Source organism: Lolium perenne, chromosome 4 (assembly GCF_019359855.2).
Source record: "Lolium perenne isolate Kyuss_39 chromosome 4, Kyuss_2.0, whole genome shotgun sequence".
Taxonomy (NCBI): Eukaryota; Viridiplantae; Streptophyta; class Magnoliopsida; order Poales; family Poaceae; genus Lolium; species Lolium perenne.
In genome coordinates, this window is record NC_067247.2 from 101063654 (window position 1) to 101080127 (window position 16474).

At 42.8% G+C, this 16474-nt stretch overlaps 1 protein-coding gene across 1 annotated transcript; it reads right to left on the reverse strand.

Moving 5' to 3' along the window:
* Positions 1–14158: 14158 nt before the first annotated feature.
* Positions 14159–14815, reverse strand: LOC139839049 (uncharacterized). The gene has a single exon (XM_071829094.1). It carries the CDS (start codon positions 14813–14815, stop codon positions 14159–14161), a length of 657 nt encoding a protein of 218 aa, XP_071685195.1.
* Positions 14816–16474: the final 1659 nt, after the last annotated feature.

A 16474-nucleotide genomic window follows, 5' to 3' on the forward strand; every position in this document is an offset into this window, starting at 1 on the left:
AACAAGCATGAAACATCAATAATTATAGATACGATTTGAGACGTATCACCGCTTTGCATCTTAACTGCTGAGTGACCAACTATATGGCTGGTGGAATGGTCAGAGGTAGAGCAGAGAAAGGTCGGGTGTCACACCTAGGCTCAGCACGATGGCGCCGAATCCCAGATTTCAACATCGCAGCTACATGATAGTCTTCCCATGGTTTGAGCAGTACTACAACCGTACAAACTAACCTACTCTCCGATGAAACGGATTCACCGGATACATACATTGTTCTGGTCGGACTTTATGATGGTAACAACCACAAAACACCACCCTCAAATTCTATGCATGTTCACATACGAAGAAAAGATAGGCATAATAACACATTACTTTCCGGTGCATCCTATTCGAATCTTGTAACGAGATAATGGGGGCAAATGCTATGAATGAAATACATATGGCTAGTAAAAAGAAAAGCAAGAATACAACCTCTACATAGCATGCCTGAAACTTCCGCGTGAAGATATAAATATTACATCGAGAGGACTGTGAGGGGTACCAAAGGACCCTATGAAAAGAAGAAGATTGATTTCAATATTGGAACTGTGTTAGATGTTTGGTAAGAAAGCTGCATTAAAAGGCTTTAAAATACAAAAAGGTCAAACCAAAACTTCGAACAACAGTGGGCAAAATCATATCCCATGCATCTTTTGAATAAGGTGTATACTTATTCAAAACGCACCAATTTGAATCCACTCTCTACTATATGTGGGAAAAGAAACCAGAGAGAATGTGAAACATGTTACAAGAGGACTCGAGTAAAGTTTGGACCGAGGAAATCGTGGGAAATGCACTTTGGCTCATAGGAGCATATGCTCCCATTATATGAATCCATATTTCAAAGTGTTAAAAAATTCTAAACTAAATTTTTACATGTACATCTAGACATTTTATGTTGGTACACAAGTTTTTTTTAAAAAACATTTTTCTATGGCTCCTGTAAAAGAAAACAAATTTTGATGCTGTAACACGACTACGTACAGGACATTTTTTTGTCTTTTTTGTACACACCACACAAAATGTTGTTTTTCCATTAAAACTTGTGAACGAACATAGGATGTCACGATGTATACCAAAAAATTTATGTCAGATTTTTTTAACATTTTTAAAATTGTTTTTTATTATTATCTATAATGGGTGCATATGCACGCGTGTGCCAAAACGCCACCTCCGGAAATCGTGCCTTACTGTGCAACATGCATGTCTAACTGAGTAGTAGTAAAAGAGATTTCGGTCAAAATGTACCTAATCAACTGCACATAAAACACTCGAGTTAAGGTCTTAAGTGAGATCCCGGCATCCCGCTAAAATCCCACTTCTAATTTGTATTGGCTTTTGTAGTAGACTAGTAGTACACAATTTGAGATCAAAACTTACAATAGTTTATGTCCAAACAAACGATAAGTACGAGAAGAAAAACTTAACCACCTCTGTTCTGTTGGACTCTAAGATATTTTCCTTTAATTTTGATTTTGAATTTATGTAATTTAATTTATGCATTTCAGTACAATTTAATACTTCTGCAATTGTGTTATTGAAAGAAAAGAAAAAAACGTTTCAGGGGTGTGCTCCTTTTCGTGGATAGCCTGTACAGCATGTTGTTTTTCCGTAAAACTCATCCTTTACATATTTACCACATTCATGGTGATTGAAGATGATTACACGACTTGATTTACTGATCGGTAAAACAAACCAGTTCACCGGTTTTGTGCATCCTAACATTCATGTACTATACATGATGGGCACGGCCATTGAGAACGCGCGGTGCTTTGATGATGGCTAATTGTTTTGTCGGTGATGGTCATGTATTACCGAACGGTCGGCGGGAGTGTTCCGGTCTGTGGCTCCAGGACCGTCTGGAGAGCATGCCAGTTCTGTCTATGCGACCCATGTTCGCGTGTGACGAAGAGTGATTTGGTGAAGTGCTATGTTCTCAAACCTTGTAGATACATTCACTTTAGCATCAAGTAATATGAATCGAAGGTAAATGATTTGTGATCTCGGAAACTCTGCATTCGGTATCCTGAGTAGAAGCTTTTTCGCAATGTATACCAACATGCAGATTCATATCGCGAGTCATGAACTCTATTGCTCGAGCAAGGGACAGAGGTACATCAGAAAAGGCCAGAGCGTCACGCTACAAGCCGGTGCCAGATCGTAGTGTTCAACATCGTAGCTACGTGATGATCTGCCAGTGGTTCGAGCCACACTACAAATGTTCAGATTACCCTACCATCTCAAGAAACAGATTTACCGAATACGTATATTGTTTTCTCATGGATCATTCAAGCAAGCAGCTTGTGAAGCTGCCATTGAAATGCTATGCCTGTGCACGTGCAAAGAAAAGATATGTTCGATATCATCGTATTTTCCGGTGCTTCCTATTCTAAACTTGGAACAAGTAAACGGTGAAATTGCTCTGAATATAGGTCATTTTACTAGTCACATAAAAGCATGAAATGCCCCTAGCTGCATAGCATTGACCGAAACTCCTCCATGGCCGCTGAGATATAAATATTCATTCAACCATGAGGGTGTACAAAAGGACCCTTTGGGACAGAAGGATATGGGTTTTAATAACGGAAACATGTTTGATGTTTGGTAAGAAAGCCACGCTGAAAGGATTTAACCCACTACGAATAAGGTCACATTAGGAAGATTACTCATGTGTCTTTTGAATAAGGTGTACCCTTAAAACACACTAATTCAAAAATTACTCTCTATTAAAAATTGAAAAAGAAACTGCAGATGTGAGAGGCATGACACAAGGGATAAGATAGAGTCAATTCGGGTGTACTAGAATACTTCTTTAACTTTTTTGACTTTATTTGATTTTATAGTTGACAACCTGTGAGTTTGAACCAACCAGATACAAGAAATGAAAGAAAGTGACGTCTAGCATGACTGAAACTGCTCTATGGAAATCAAGATATAAATAGTAGGATGACGAGGAGTACAAAACAAACCCTATGAGATATGCGAAGATTGGAGTGAATAATGAAACCCCGTTAAATGTTTGGTAAGAGTTCCATATCCAAAGTATTTAATCTCCTTTCAGACTTGGAAGTAAAAGAAATATCTAGATGTGTGAGAGTCAAATACTGTAAACCATGAATGATACTATGGTACCGAAAAGAATCTTCGGTGCCCAATGGTGAACCAATATCTCGAGCTAGCTGTTCCGTAGGAGCTAGTGGAGTTGAAGTGAACTTGCTCCATACTAACACGATAAAGAAGATCAAGTGCATATTTGCGTTGAGTCAATGTCATACCCCCAGAAGTCCAAGAAAATAGAGCTTTGAATACGGTGCTAGAATTTCTTGCAATGCTCATTGTGTCTCTAGACTCAATTGGAATGAAATTTGGTTCCCCGGCCTCCTCCTACTATTTCGATAAAGAGAATATATTAATATCACAAAGATATCAATTAGATCTAGCCTCTGCACCAATGCATTGCCCTAGCGGCATTACAGATACACATAGCTAAAAAAGAAGAAGAATTAGAATAAAATTAAAATCCTGCTACAGAGATCTATTCTTTGGAGCAGTAGCACTAACATCACCTAGACAACACTAGAAGTCCAGCTTCTCCAAAAGCGGCGCCTTGAATGAACAACGCACAAGCACTTTCATAGCCCGATCAAAGATCTTAGGTTTTCACCCTGAAAAAAAGTCACCGTTCCCGAAAACAATTCCTTGAACAAGGTCATTGCCGGGCACAACAAGGTCCCTGCCAAGCACAACCACGTACGATTGGCCCCATAGTTTCCACAATGTCTGGTATCTCCGTGACTTCTTTCAAAATCATGATGATGACAATAACGATTACCATGGACAAAGCTGAAATCATGATGACCAGAATGGAAACCAGAGCCCAAATGGAAACCATGGAAAAAAAATTATTGGAAATTCTCCTGGAAATTCTCTGATCCTTAGCTTCCCGATGTGTTCGCCATGTTGCCACGACTAGCATCAGCACCGCTGGAACGTCCAACTCCTCCGCACCCCTTGTCAGACTCCCGACCGCACAATACATGTTTCTTTGAGATTTATGTTAGATATGGTCTCCGGCGAACGCATAAATATCTCAAAGTTCATAATATCAAATCCATCTCTAGCGATCTTGCCTTCTCCTCTCTAACGTCTTCTTCACTATCTATACCGAAGCTACCCCTGGTTAGGCCCAAAGAATGGTCACAGAACCCTTCGGAGGTCGCCCATGTAGCCCATGTTCCGCATCATTCTTGGCATCCCCCATATAGGATGTACCCAATCAACTACATGCAGAGAACTAGAGTGTGGGAGCTGGGTGAGAGAAACAATTTTTGACAAGGATATGTTGATATGGGTGTCCTCATGGGGGGAACATGGCCCAACATGGAGGTATCCCAGCACGACGACTCACATAGACTGGCCCCGCACGTCACAATGAATTGGAGTAGAAGGCAGGAAAACACGCGCAAAGCCTAGTTGGTTGCATATATAAATCTAAACAAAGGCACCCCTTATGGGATAGATTTGCTCACACGAGATCCAATGAGATAAAATCTACACTACATACTCCACCTTTCGCGGCAGCCTTGTAAACACATCTATGATCATATAGTGAATGATAGCGGGAGTACAAATCCACCACCGTTATGGATCTTGAACCTGGGTACATCGTGTGTAAATCTCATGTTTGGATTCTTCTACATAGTCTTGTCCCACCTCTTGTAAAGTATCAACTGTCGCGACCATGCCACGACAAGTTTGTTCCGTGCACAGGACATCTCGTGAATGCCCGTCCTCTCTCTCCTTCCTATTTTCTAGATTTTTTATCAAGCAGTTTCCCTCTCCAACTATGCTACTAGATCAAATTTTCCTAGCTATTGAACCAGAAGTTCAATTTGTGAACCGTTTGGACAATTCTGTTCCTAGTGAACGAGCTATAAACTAAGACCAATATTGACAATGTTTTGATAATTCTTGGAAATCAACTTCCGAAATTTTGTGAATCTTTGGTGAAACATTTTTTTGAAGCAATTTGTTTCACTCTGTTTTGTACTTGGTTCATCATAGTTAAAAATATTTGACAATTTGTTTTAGAGTTCAGTTTGGAGACACAATTTTTTATATCGAGTTTTATTATGTATCATCGTGTTCGAATGTGTTTTAGAATTCAAAACTTGAATTTTGTCAAAATAAACTTTTTAGGCTTGTTTAAAGGTAGCGTCGAAAGAAATACACAGATTTAAGTGGATTTTTTATCTGATATATATTCTAATAAATATGGCTATTTTAAAATTCAACAATTGAAATTATTTCCATGTATTAAATAAAGAGAGAGTCTAGCTGCATGCAAAGATTCCTTTGATGTGCTAATCTCAAAGCAAACACAACCAAATAAACGATGGATACGTGCACGGGATATCCCGAAACAAACGCTGCTCTCGGGATCAGAAAGTTTACCATGTCAGAAAAGGATGTGCATAAATTTTGATGTAAACGATTATGTTTGAGCCTTGCTTTAATTGGTGAGTGCGAGTGGGTGTAGTTTTCCATGTGGTTCAGATATACGTAGCTTCGTATGTTCTCTAAAATTCTTTGCTAACATTTGCTTTTTTTCGAAATAGGGATGCCCGGCCTCTGCATCAAAAGATGCACACAACCAACTATTAAGAAAGTACCAATAATTCAAAGTTTATAAATCATAGATTCGATAGGATCGATACAAAAATCAACCATAACAAAAAAATCCAGTAATGCTATGCCTAGACATCTTGTAATCTACTAATAGGCCGCTAAATAACCGGTAGAAATTATCCTTTGCAACCATTAGTAGGCAGTTGCATCCAGTAATCTTGCATTTCTGGTGATCACTAGGAAAAGGAAACATAATAGCTAAATTCAATGAGCCACCAGATTGTAGAATCCCTCCTGTTAAACACAATGTCGTTTATACAATTTCAAATTAGCCAACATGTAGCTGAAACACCTGTGCGAATTTTAGACTTTGCTTTTCTTGACATGTTTTGAGTATCATTAATTATGAATCAGCAAATCCTTCATCGTCGAGCAGCCGCGTTCCAAGGATCCTATACACGTACACATGTCTCGCAAAGGGCAACAAGCAAACAAGACCAAGACTTCAAATCCAAGGTGACTTTGACAACCAGGTCAAAGAGGTAAACCGTGGTCAAGTTTTAGGCCACTGTTAGGCACTTAAACCCAACTTTTTTTGCCCATGCGCATATACCTTTTTCTCCTTTGCTTTACCTTTTTGAGACGACTGTGCATTCGTTCCTGGGGCGTGCTTCAATGCCCCCCCTTCCAACCAAACTTGGAGGGGTAAACAATTGTGTTTGGTTCGTGACCAGAAAATATGGATGATCTCATCCTAGAAGCTAAATATTTCCGAGAAAGGCTGGACCATATGTTCCGTGAATTTCATGTCTAATCTCACCAGCCGCCTGAGAATCCATGGCCGTCGACGCGACTCCAACACCTGCCACCATTGTATGTGTGGCTCCCTAGTTCGGCGGCAGCGGCCACCATGTCGGGGCGAGCAGTGGGTTTGCTTTTTTCGTTTGGCTCCCCAGCTCGGCATCGACGGCCTCTAGGGCGCGGTGAGCGGCATGCTTGATTTTCAACGTGGCTCCCTAGCTTGGCGGCGGCGGCCTCCATGGCGTGGCGAGCAGCGAGCTTGCTACGTCTGCGTGACACCCAAGTCGATAGAAACGGGCTCGCTAAATACGTGCGGGCGTTGACCTTGCTAGGCACGGGTGGGCGGTGGCCCCGCTAGGTCCGGCCTCCGCCACGAAGGGAAAAGGACCCGTAAATTACATATTAACCGATGTGTTATGGTATATTTATCTTTTTCTATTAATCGTTAATTAAACATAGTTTATCCCATTCCATCCCGTACATGTTTGCCCATGAACCAAACACACACACTAAGTCAACTCACGAAGAGGTATCAGCAGATCCTAGCCATCTAAATAGAACAAAGTTTAGAGGGGGAACACCGGAGCAAAAGCCTTCGTTCAATCAAACAGCGCGACAAAAATGTTGCTTCATAAAGCAGAACACTGGTAAACAAGCACAATAAAACAGGCGCCGAATTTTTTAGGACTTGTGACCGCCTCGCTCATTGTCTCGGCGCGTACGTCGACTGCGGGTCGTCAGCCATGATGAGCTGAACGGCCGCAAGATACTTCCAAGAGTTTTATCGACCAGTGTATGACTACGACCCGAGAAGGCAGCAATCCAGCTAGTTAGTTCTACATATATGAATACCTACATATCGATCAAAGCAGCAGTAGCAGCACACTTACATACTAGCTTGGTCATAGGCAGGCAGAGGCGGTGGCTATTCCACTCATCACCTACTCTGCTCACTCGATCACATCCGTTCCCCCTATAGTCCTCGCAACTTGCATTTCCGTGAAGCTTCCCAGCGCCGCGCGCAACCTGCCGATGCGATCCAATCTCGTCGATACTACAGTGGAGTACCTTTTATTGCTTGCTCCATGGAAAGTTTTCAGTGCAAAGTCGTCCATCTGAACATGACGGTACCGTCTCTACGGTTCAGTTTGGCCAAGATATGAATCTATGGTGCAAAAATGGACCTTCCCCAGATAGTTTCTTAGAGAAACTCCAGAGCATGTGCAATCAGACACGTATCTATGATTTGAGGTATATAGTAGAACAATCATCATAACCCGAACTTTTGTGACTGCACACATTTACACATCGCACTCACGTCCGAGAAGGGAAACTGTGCGATGTGTGGAAATGGGGAATCACGCAGCATGTGCAACAAGACGGTTCGGGCGCTTGTTTTCCCCGGCGTGGTCTGCACAACAAGCTGATATATAGCAAGTGATGTAAGCTTCGACATAGAACAAATATGGCCAAATTTGCATGTTTTGTTACACGTGCGAGAGATATTCTGTGTATGCGGAGATGGCATTGGTGCAGCAGTGACAGTGCCATTATAATTCAAGCAAGTGCCGTAAGCTTCGACATAGCCAATTTAAAAGTCAAAATAGGCCATCAACCAAGCCCACACATTCTTTGCTGGAAAACGGCGGCCAGAAAAAAATTGAGAGAAATGTAGGTGGATGGTCTGTCCACCCATGATTCATTCGATATGTTTGTTGGACAGCGCGAGTGTGATCATGATTTAGAAAGAACCAAGGTTGGCCTGCATCGAAGCAAGGGATTGCACTCATACTAAACCAAAATATATCTTTGGTTATCATCATGAACCATACTGTAGCACTACTCACGTACGTGTATCTTGTACATCTGTAAACAAGTTAAACTTACTGTCGACGCATCAGCTATTCAGTTGTGGCAGTGCAAGCAAGAGACTTCATACACATTACTTCCCTATATCACGGTGCCATCGTAGATCACAACCAATAGCTTAGTACTTCGAAATACATTGGGAAATTCTGCCCCTTCCGAGAAATTGGGATGAGCATGTCAGAGCTCACAAGCATCTTAATTATGGGGCAGCAGAGGAAGTCCAACATTCGCTGAAAGCTTGAGGTATCAACATCATCGTGGAGATTATATTCACTTGCACAAAGAGAGAAAACATAGGCTAAATAACTTAGCACTTTCTGATGCTTCCTATTCCAACTCGGGACAATATAGGGGCAAATGCTCAGAATAAAATACATACGAATAGTCACAAGAAAATCAGGAAGATAACCTCTATATAGCATGGTTGAAATTTGCTCAGGGCAATGGAGATATAAGTAGACAACTGGAGGGGATGGTGAGGGGTAGAAAAGGGACTCTATGGAGAAGGAGTAGATTGACTTGAATAATGGAACCATTTGGATGCAAGCCAAGAGAGGTAGGCCAAAATAGTTAATCCTAGTTCGAAAAGGAAAAGATTGTTTTCACGTGTATAACGTAAATGCAGGGAATAACTAAGCAACCACGGTAAGCAAAATTTGTCTCATGTGTCAGTAAAAGTAAGATTTGTACTTACTAAAACACATCTATTTCGAAACAACTCATTATTCTTAGTGGGAAAAATAGGGACAGAAGTGAGAGAGACATGATACAAGATAAAATATATAATCAACCGAGCTGTAGACTTGTGGTACTCAATTTATTATTATCTAGATGATATATGAAATTCAACCAACCCACCAAAAAACTTGTGGGTTGTGGCTACTTTACAACATCTTGTCATTTAAAGCTATATCTTTTTGACCTGGACTACGGCGGGCTTACGCCAGCTTGAACCTTATATTAAGCAGCCCCCAAGGGGGATTACAGGAGCATTACAATAGTTTTAGAGGGAGGGGAGAAAAAAAAAAGGAAAGGTAGGAGTTCAGGGAGGGTCGTAGTTATTACACCAAAAATTAAGAGCAGAGGAATAGGCGGGAGTAGAAAAGCCCAGAGTCTAACATCTTCAATACAACGCCTGATAGAGGGAAGATCCTCCGCAGTTCCATTGAAGGAAGAGCATTCCTTCTTTTCCAGATAGTCCAAGCGATGGCAGTGTTGATTGTAGCTTCCACGTAGGTGTGATCATGTGCGAGCCAAATATCAGCAAAATATCTTAGGCTGCGGGAGCCAAAGTCTCTGTGGAAGAAGGTCCAGACCTCCTGAGCACGGGGGCAAAGGAGGAGCATGTGATCGAGGTCTTCGTCTTCTGGACATGAGAGGCAGGTGGCCGAGGATGATAGGTTATGTCTAAAACGTCGCTCATTGGTTGGAAGACGCCATCTTCGAGCAAGCCAGCAGAAAACTTTACACTTTAAGGGGGCAGCATTCCTCCAAATCCCCGAGGCTAGATCATCAGTCTGCAGATGCCTGAAAGAGTTGACATAGAAACTTTTGTTTGAAAGCTTTTTGTTAGTGAGGCGGCTGTTCCTAAAGTCCGTGGCATCGTTAAGGTCCACGACACTTAACTCGGAGGTGAGGGTACGAAGCTCAGCCGTAGCAGCAACTGAAAGACGAGGTCCAAGGGCGACCGGGAGGCCATGCTGCACAATGAAGGAGATGTTGACTTGAGGTCTAGAGGAATGGGAGAACAAGCAGGGGAAGCGAGTGTGGAGTGTGGCGTCCCCGAGCCACAGGTCGAACCAGAAGGAAGAGGAGGCTCCATTACCGACAACCACTTTGGAGGCAAGGCGGAAAGCATCAAGCCCAGCAATGATATCTTTCCAGACCGGGGTGTCAAGATAATGGCGGTCCCCAAGGTCCTTAGTTTGGCTCCAACCATAGAAACGTCGGAACCAGCATGCCCACGGGGCGGAGGAGTCAGAGTGAAGTTTGGAACAAGGTACTCCCCCGTCTACAATTACTTCGGGTTCTTGGTTTAGTTATTAAAATTCTGTAAACTTTGACCATGTACGTGTAGGTGGCATTTGCGACGCAGCGACAGCGCCATTATAAATCAAGCAAGTTCTGTAAGCTTAGACATAGCCAATTTAAAAGTTGAAATAGGCTATCAGCCAACAGTCGACATTCCATGCTGGGAAACGACGGATAGATTAAAACAAAAGAGAACTGTAGGTGCGTGATCTGTCCACCCATAACTCATCGCTGCTCTTTGTTGGACAAGGCAGAGTATGATGCTGTGATCAGCATTCAGCATTCAGAAAGAATCGAGGTTGGCCTCTGCATCTAAGCCAGGGATTGCACTCGTGTAAAAAAATATCTTTGGTTTTCATCATGAACCGTACTGCAGCAGTGCTCAAGTGCATAAACATCTATCTATCTATTATATATTAAAAGCAAAATAAAGGATTTAAAATAGAGACGCGAGGTTAATCCACATCACTACAATTATCTAAATCATCCAAATTTGGTGTGACCTAATTATAACGGCTGAGATTAACAAACTTAAGTTTACGTAAGTATGTACAACAATATTATTTGTCACGTAAGGAACTTTTTTTTTTTGAAATTTCAAATATATATATAACCACCAGCAGGCTGCCTCATTAAAAACCCTCCAGCCCCCTTAGGTACCATGGAAGGAAAAGAGTGCGTCTGAAACCTGCTGGGTTCCAAAGTTACATGATAGTTACATCGTTCAGAATAGAGGGAAGGAGGAAGCTAGGGGGCTCATCGACCCAAGTACAAGTAGATTTAGTAGACAAGCCATGCCTAGCTAACTCATGGGCTACACTATTAGCTTCCCTAAAACAATGCTTGAATTTCACACGTCCGATGAGGGTGCAAAGGTCCACACAATCAGCAAACACCACTGCAGCCTCGTCAAACCATCTCATATCTCCAGAGCATGCCTCCACAATATCAATTGAGTCCGATTCCGCAATAATATCCGAGCAGCCCATCTGATTAGCAAGAATTAGACCCTCTTTCATTGCTCTTGCTTCAGCTAATTTAGCCGATGCCATATGTGGAAAGTAAATGGCCACACCGGCTATAAACTTACCATTGGAGTCTCTAAGAACTGCTCCCACAGAACCTAGTAAGGAATCTGCAGAAAAAGACCCATTAGTATTGACTTTAACTTGGCGTAAATCAGGTTTACACCACTTGATCACGTCTTGTGTTCTACTATTCTCTCTCTTAGATGAATTTGAAGCAATGGCCAGCACAGACATCTTGCATTGTACCATAGGCGGGATGATTTCATCATGTGTTCTTTTTTGCCGAAGCCACCATAAGTACCACATGCAATAACCGCTGTTTCCTTGAGACCAAACTGAAAGCCATGAAGTGGCACACTTGGAATTCTAATCACATGCTCAAGAACAACAGAGCCGGATAAGTCAACAACTAGAGCTTCGTCAACAATCTCCTCGAGCTCAAGTAATGACCATAATTCTCTCGCAGGAATACATTGAAACAGTAGGTGCCTAATATCCTCAGGAGCCTGGTGGCAAATTGGACATTCACCACTAGTTCCAACATGTCTGTTTACCAATATAGATTTCAGAGGTAGAAGTCCATGGAGAGCGCGCCAAGTGAAGATTTTGATTTTACTCGGAATTTTAAGCTTCAATAATTCTTTCCATACCGGATTATTGATTGATGTCCCTGGCAAGGCGAGCTGGCTCGCATAAGGACCAAAAGAATGTGTCCATTGAAGATGGTATGCGGAACGAACAGAAAATCGTCCATTCTTGTTCGTAGTGCCATGCAACAAAGTCATCAAACCCATGAATATTCAGAGGAACTTGCATAATTCGGTTAACATCAGCAGAAAGGAAAAGTCTACGAAGGAGGCCTTCATCCCATGTCCCGGTTAGCGGGTCAATCAGCTCCGCCACCTTCCTCTGCGTAATGTGCCCCCCAGGAGTAATGATCCTTCTATCAGAGCCTGAGGGAATCCAAGGGTCTAAGAAGATATCAACATTTTCACCAGTACCAATCCTCCAAATATATCCCATTTTGAATGTAGCAAGACCTGCAACAATGCTCTGCCAGGTGAAGGAGGAACCCCCTTTTGGTCCCGCCTTAAGAATATTTCCATGAGGGTAGTATTTAGCCCGAAGAACTTTAGCACACAGAGAATCAGGGTCACATATCAAACCCCAAATTTGTTTAGATAGCATGGCAAGATTAAAAGAATGGAAGTCACGGAAGTCCATACCACCCTCACTCTTCGGATAGCACATCTTCCACCAAGCAAGCCAGTGCATCTTCTTATCATTCTCGTCGTCACCCCACCAGAATTGGGCAATTGCATCAGTCATCTTCTTACAAATCCCCTTAGGAATTAGAAACACTGACATAGCATAAACTGGAATATCCTGCGCCACAGCCTTTAGCAGAATTTCTTTTCCCCCTATAGATAGGTACTTTTCCTTCCAGCCATTTATTCTCTCAATGATCCTCTCAATGAAGTGCTCAAAACAGTCACTTTTATCTGCTCCCACAAGAGCAGGGAGACCCAAATATTTATCCGAGAGATCTTCCGTATCAATATGAAGCGCCTCACAAATTTCAGCTCGCAGTAAAGCATTAGTATTAGGAGAAAAAAAGATACTTGACTTAGCCAAACTGACCAACTGGCCTGAATTTGCACAATAGGTATCTAGAACTTGTTGTAGGGAAGTTGCATTGTTCATGTCCGCCTTCATGAGAATAAGGGAATCATCAGCAAATAAAAGGTGTGAAACTGATGGTGCATTTCTGCACACCCTAACCCCATTGATGCCACCAACTTCTTCTTCATACAACAAAAGACCAGATAATCCTTCAGCACAAATAAGGAACAGATACGGAGAGAGAGGATCTCCCTGACGGAGCCCTCTGGTAGGAACAAACATCTCAGTCTCCTCAAAATTGAATCTAACATGATATCTCACAGACCTGACACAGGCCATCATGTACCCACCTCTCAGCAAAACCCAACTTTCTCATCATATTTTCCAGAAATATCCACTCCACACGATTATAGGCCTTATGCATATCAAGTTTTACCGCACAAGCTCCCGTCGCCCCGGCACATTTATTCTTAATCATATGAATACTCTCATAGGCCACCAGAACATTATCTGTAATAAGCCGCCCAGGCACAAATGCGCTTTGCATTGGAGAAATGACTTCAGGGAGAATTGCCTTCAATCTAACAGCCAACATTTTTGATATGATCTTATAAATCACATTACATAATTAAGCTGATTGGTCTATATTGAGTAACCAACTCAGGATCATCCACCTTCGGAATAAGGACGATTGTAGTATCATTCCAACCATCCAGAATAATACCTGTATTCAGAGCTTGTAAAATTTCCTAAGATATCTCGTCACCAAACAGATCCCAGAACTTCTTATAAAATATTGCATGGAGGCCATCTAGTCCTGGAGCTTTCAAATCACCGATACTGAAAATAGCCTTCTTAACATCTTCATAAGAGAAAGGAGCCAGCAACTTATCATTCATATCTTGATCAACCTTAGAAACAATTTTCTCAAGCACCGCAGGATCGGTCATATGGACCTCCGAAGAAAATAGGTTAGAAAAATACTCCAAAATAAGTGGTTTTAAAGCCTCCGTACCTTCCACCCAAATATTTTGGTCATTCTTCAGTTTAACGATACGGTTCTTTTTCCTGCGAGCTGAAGCAAACTGGTGAAAAAAAGACGTGTTTCTATCTCCTTGCCTAAGCCAATTGGCCCTGGATCATTGCAGCCAATGGACCTCCTGTTGCTCCAAGAGAAGCTCGATGAGGGCGGCCTTTTGCTTTGCTATAGCTTCATTTTCATCATTCATTGGTCCACTGAGCGCATTATCCAAATCACGTTGAGCTTGCCTAATCCGCTTCTTTGGCGTCTTGAGAACAGCGTCGTCCCAAGCATGCATTTCGCCATGCAGAAACCCTAGCTTGCCCAACACGCCAACACCTGGCACTCGCACGGCAGCATCATTCAATGCACGTTGCACCACCTCTCTGAATTTCTGTTCATGAAACCACTTTGCTTCAAATCTTTTCGGATCCCTATTATCGTAGTTCGGGGCCAGCTGAGCCTCCATGTCAAGCAGTATAGGACGGTGATAGGAGCGCATGAACTCAAGGTTTTTTAGAGTTGCCCCCGGATGCATCTGCGCCCAGGCCTCATTAGCCACAGAACGATCTAATCTTTCCCTGATTCTACCTTGCCTCCACGTGAAAGTATCACCTAAACAACCCAAATCCTCTAAGCCACAATCAGCCAGGGCATCACGGAAAGCCTGCATACTTCTTTGAGATCTCGGATTTCCTCCTTTTTTTTCATGCAAGTATAGAATTTCATTAAAATCACCAATGATCACCCAGGGAAGGTTATACTGAGTATGCATCGCCCTAATCCGATCCCAAGTCAAGTGCTTATCCTCCCAACGGGGTTCACCATACAACCCTGTCAGCCTCCAAATTTTATTCTGTCCCTCAATAATACGAACGTCAATATACTTGGGATGTGAAAATATTTGTTGGATTGTAATTTCTCTTCTCCACAGTAACAAAACTCCACCACTCCTAGTAGTACTAGGATTGACAATATGAAAATCAATCTTCAGCCTTCTTCTCAAACAATCTGCCGGATAAGAATCTAAGTGAGTCTCTAATAAGAACATCACATCAGGAACATGGCGCCTTTGGACGTCCAAAAGCGATCGAACTGTCGGATCGTTCCCTGCACCCTGACATTTCACAGACAGGATCCTCATTGCGACCGGACAGGCCCGTCAAACGAGCCCGCCGATCCGGGTGAAGGGGAGTCAGCTCCATCCTTCTTTGGTCTTTTGTTCCTGTCTTTAACCTCCTCTCCAGTCACAATATCAGCTGGAGTCTTCCCATCTGTAACCATTGGCACTTCCAAATTCTGAGTCTCCTGGTGTACTCCTACGGTGGTTTCTAAATCTTCATCTTCCATTAAAATCAAAGATCGTTTTGCAAGAGAGTTCTTCAGATTATCCTTATCAAGATCCATGTCCTTAATCTTCCCTAGACTTGTAGCCGTATCCTTGAGATTCGGATCCTCAGATGTCATTCCTGGTAAATTTGCATTATGTCTCCAGGGTATCACCGGGCCCCCACGACCCCGCAAATCTCTACCCCTGCCTCCAAAGGGGAGGTCTCCACTTCGGCCAGACCTGCCACCACCCCGGCTGACATAGGCATCCCAAATGGGCCTGCCAAAGATAGTACCCGGGGTTTACTGAAGGCCCACTACCCGAAGAATAAGAAGATTCGGGAGCCCAAGATATATTAAGGAAAGTTAAGAGTTGTAATAGGAAGTGTTATTTATAATCTGGCGGGATGAGTTAGAAACCGTCCCGGACTCTGTAACTTGTATAGCACGAATCCCTCGGCTCCACCTCCTATATAAAGGGGGAGTCGAGGGACGAAGAAATAATCGAATCATTGTCTACAAACCCTAGTTTTCACAATCGTCGAGTACTTTTCGGCTGAAACCTTCGAGATCTACTTGCCCTCTACTTCCAACTAAACCCTAGCCTACAATCCATAGGCATTGACAAGTTGATACCTTGTCAATTGGCGCCGTCTGTGGGGACTAGAGGCGTAAGGATCTGATCTCGATGGCACGTTCAAGATCTTCGACATCGTCAACCGCAAGCAACACAATGGATCGAGGTAAACAAATCGCTGCTGGTCTTGTCGATTTTATTCCTCACCCACCCTCCCGTTTGGATGCATATGCGTATCTGGCGGAGCCCATGGAGATGACGTTCGGAAGGTTTCACTTTCGCGTCGAGAAGGAGGGATCGTATCGTGTCGAAATTCCGAATTCATCGGGATCGTCGGCGGTCGATTCCGATTTTTCAAGCTATGCATCGACAACCGAGTCAGGAGAAGAAGAAACTTCGGCGACACGCTACGTCAGCACCAGAGCAAGAGAGAAACTCGCCAAGATCTTCAACGACATGTCGTTTGAGTCATCTGCGGACTCATATATAAGCGATGGCTCAAGCGATGTCGACAGTTATGACTTCATC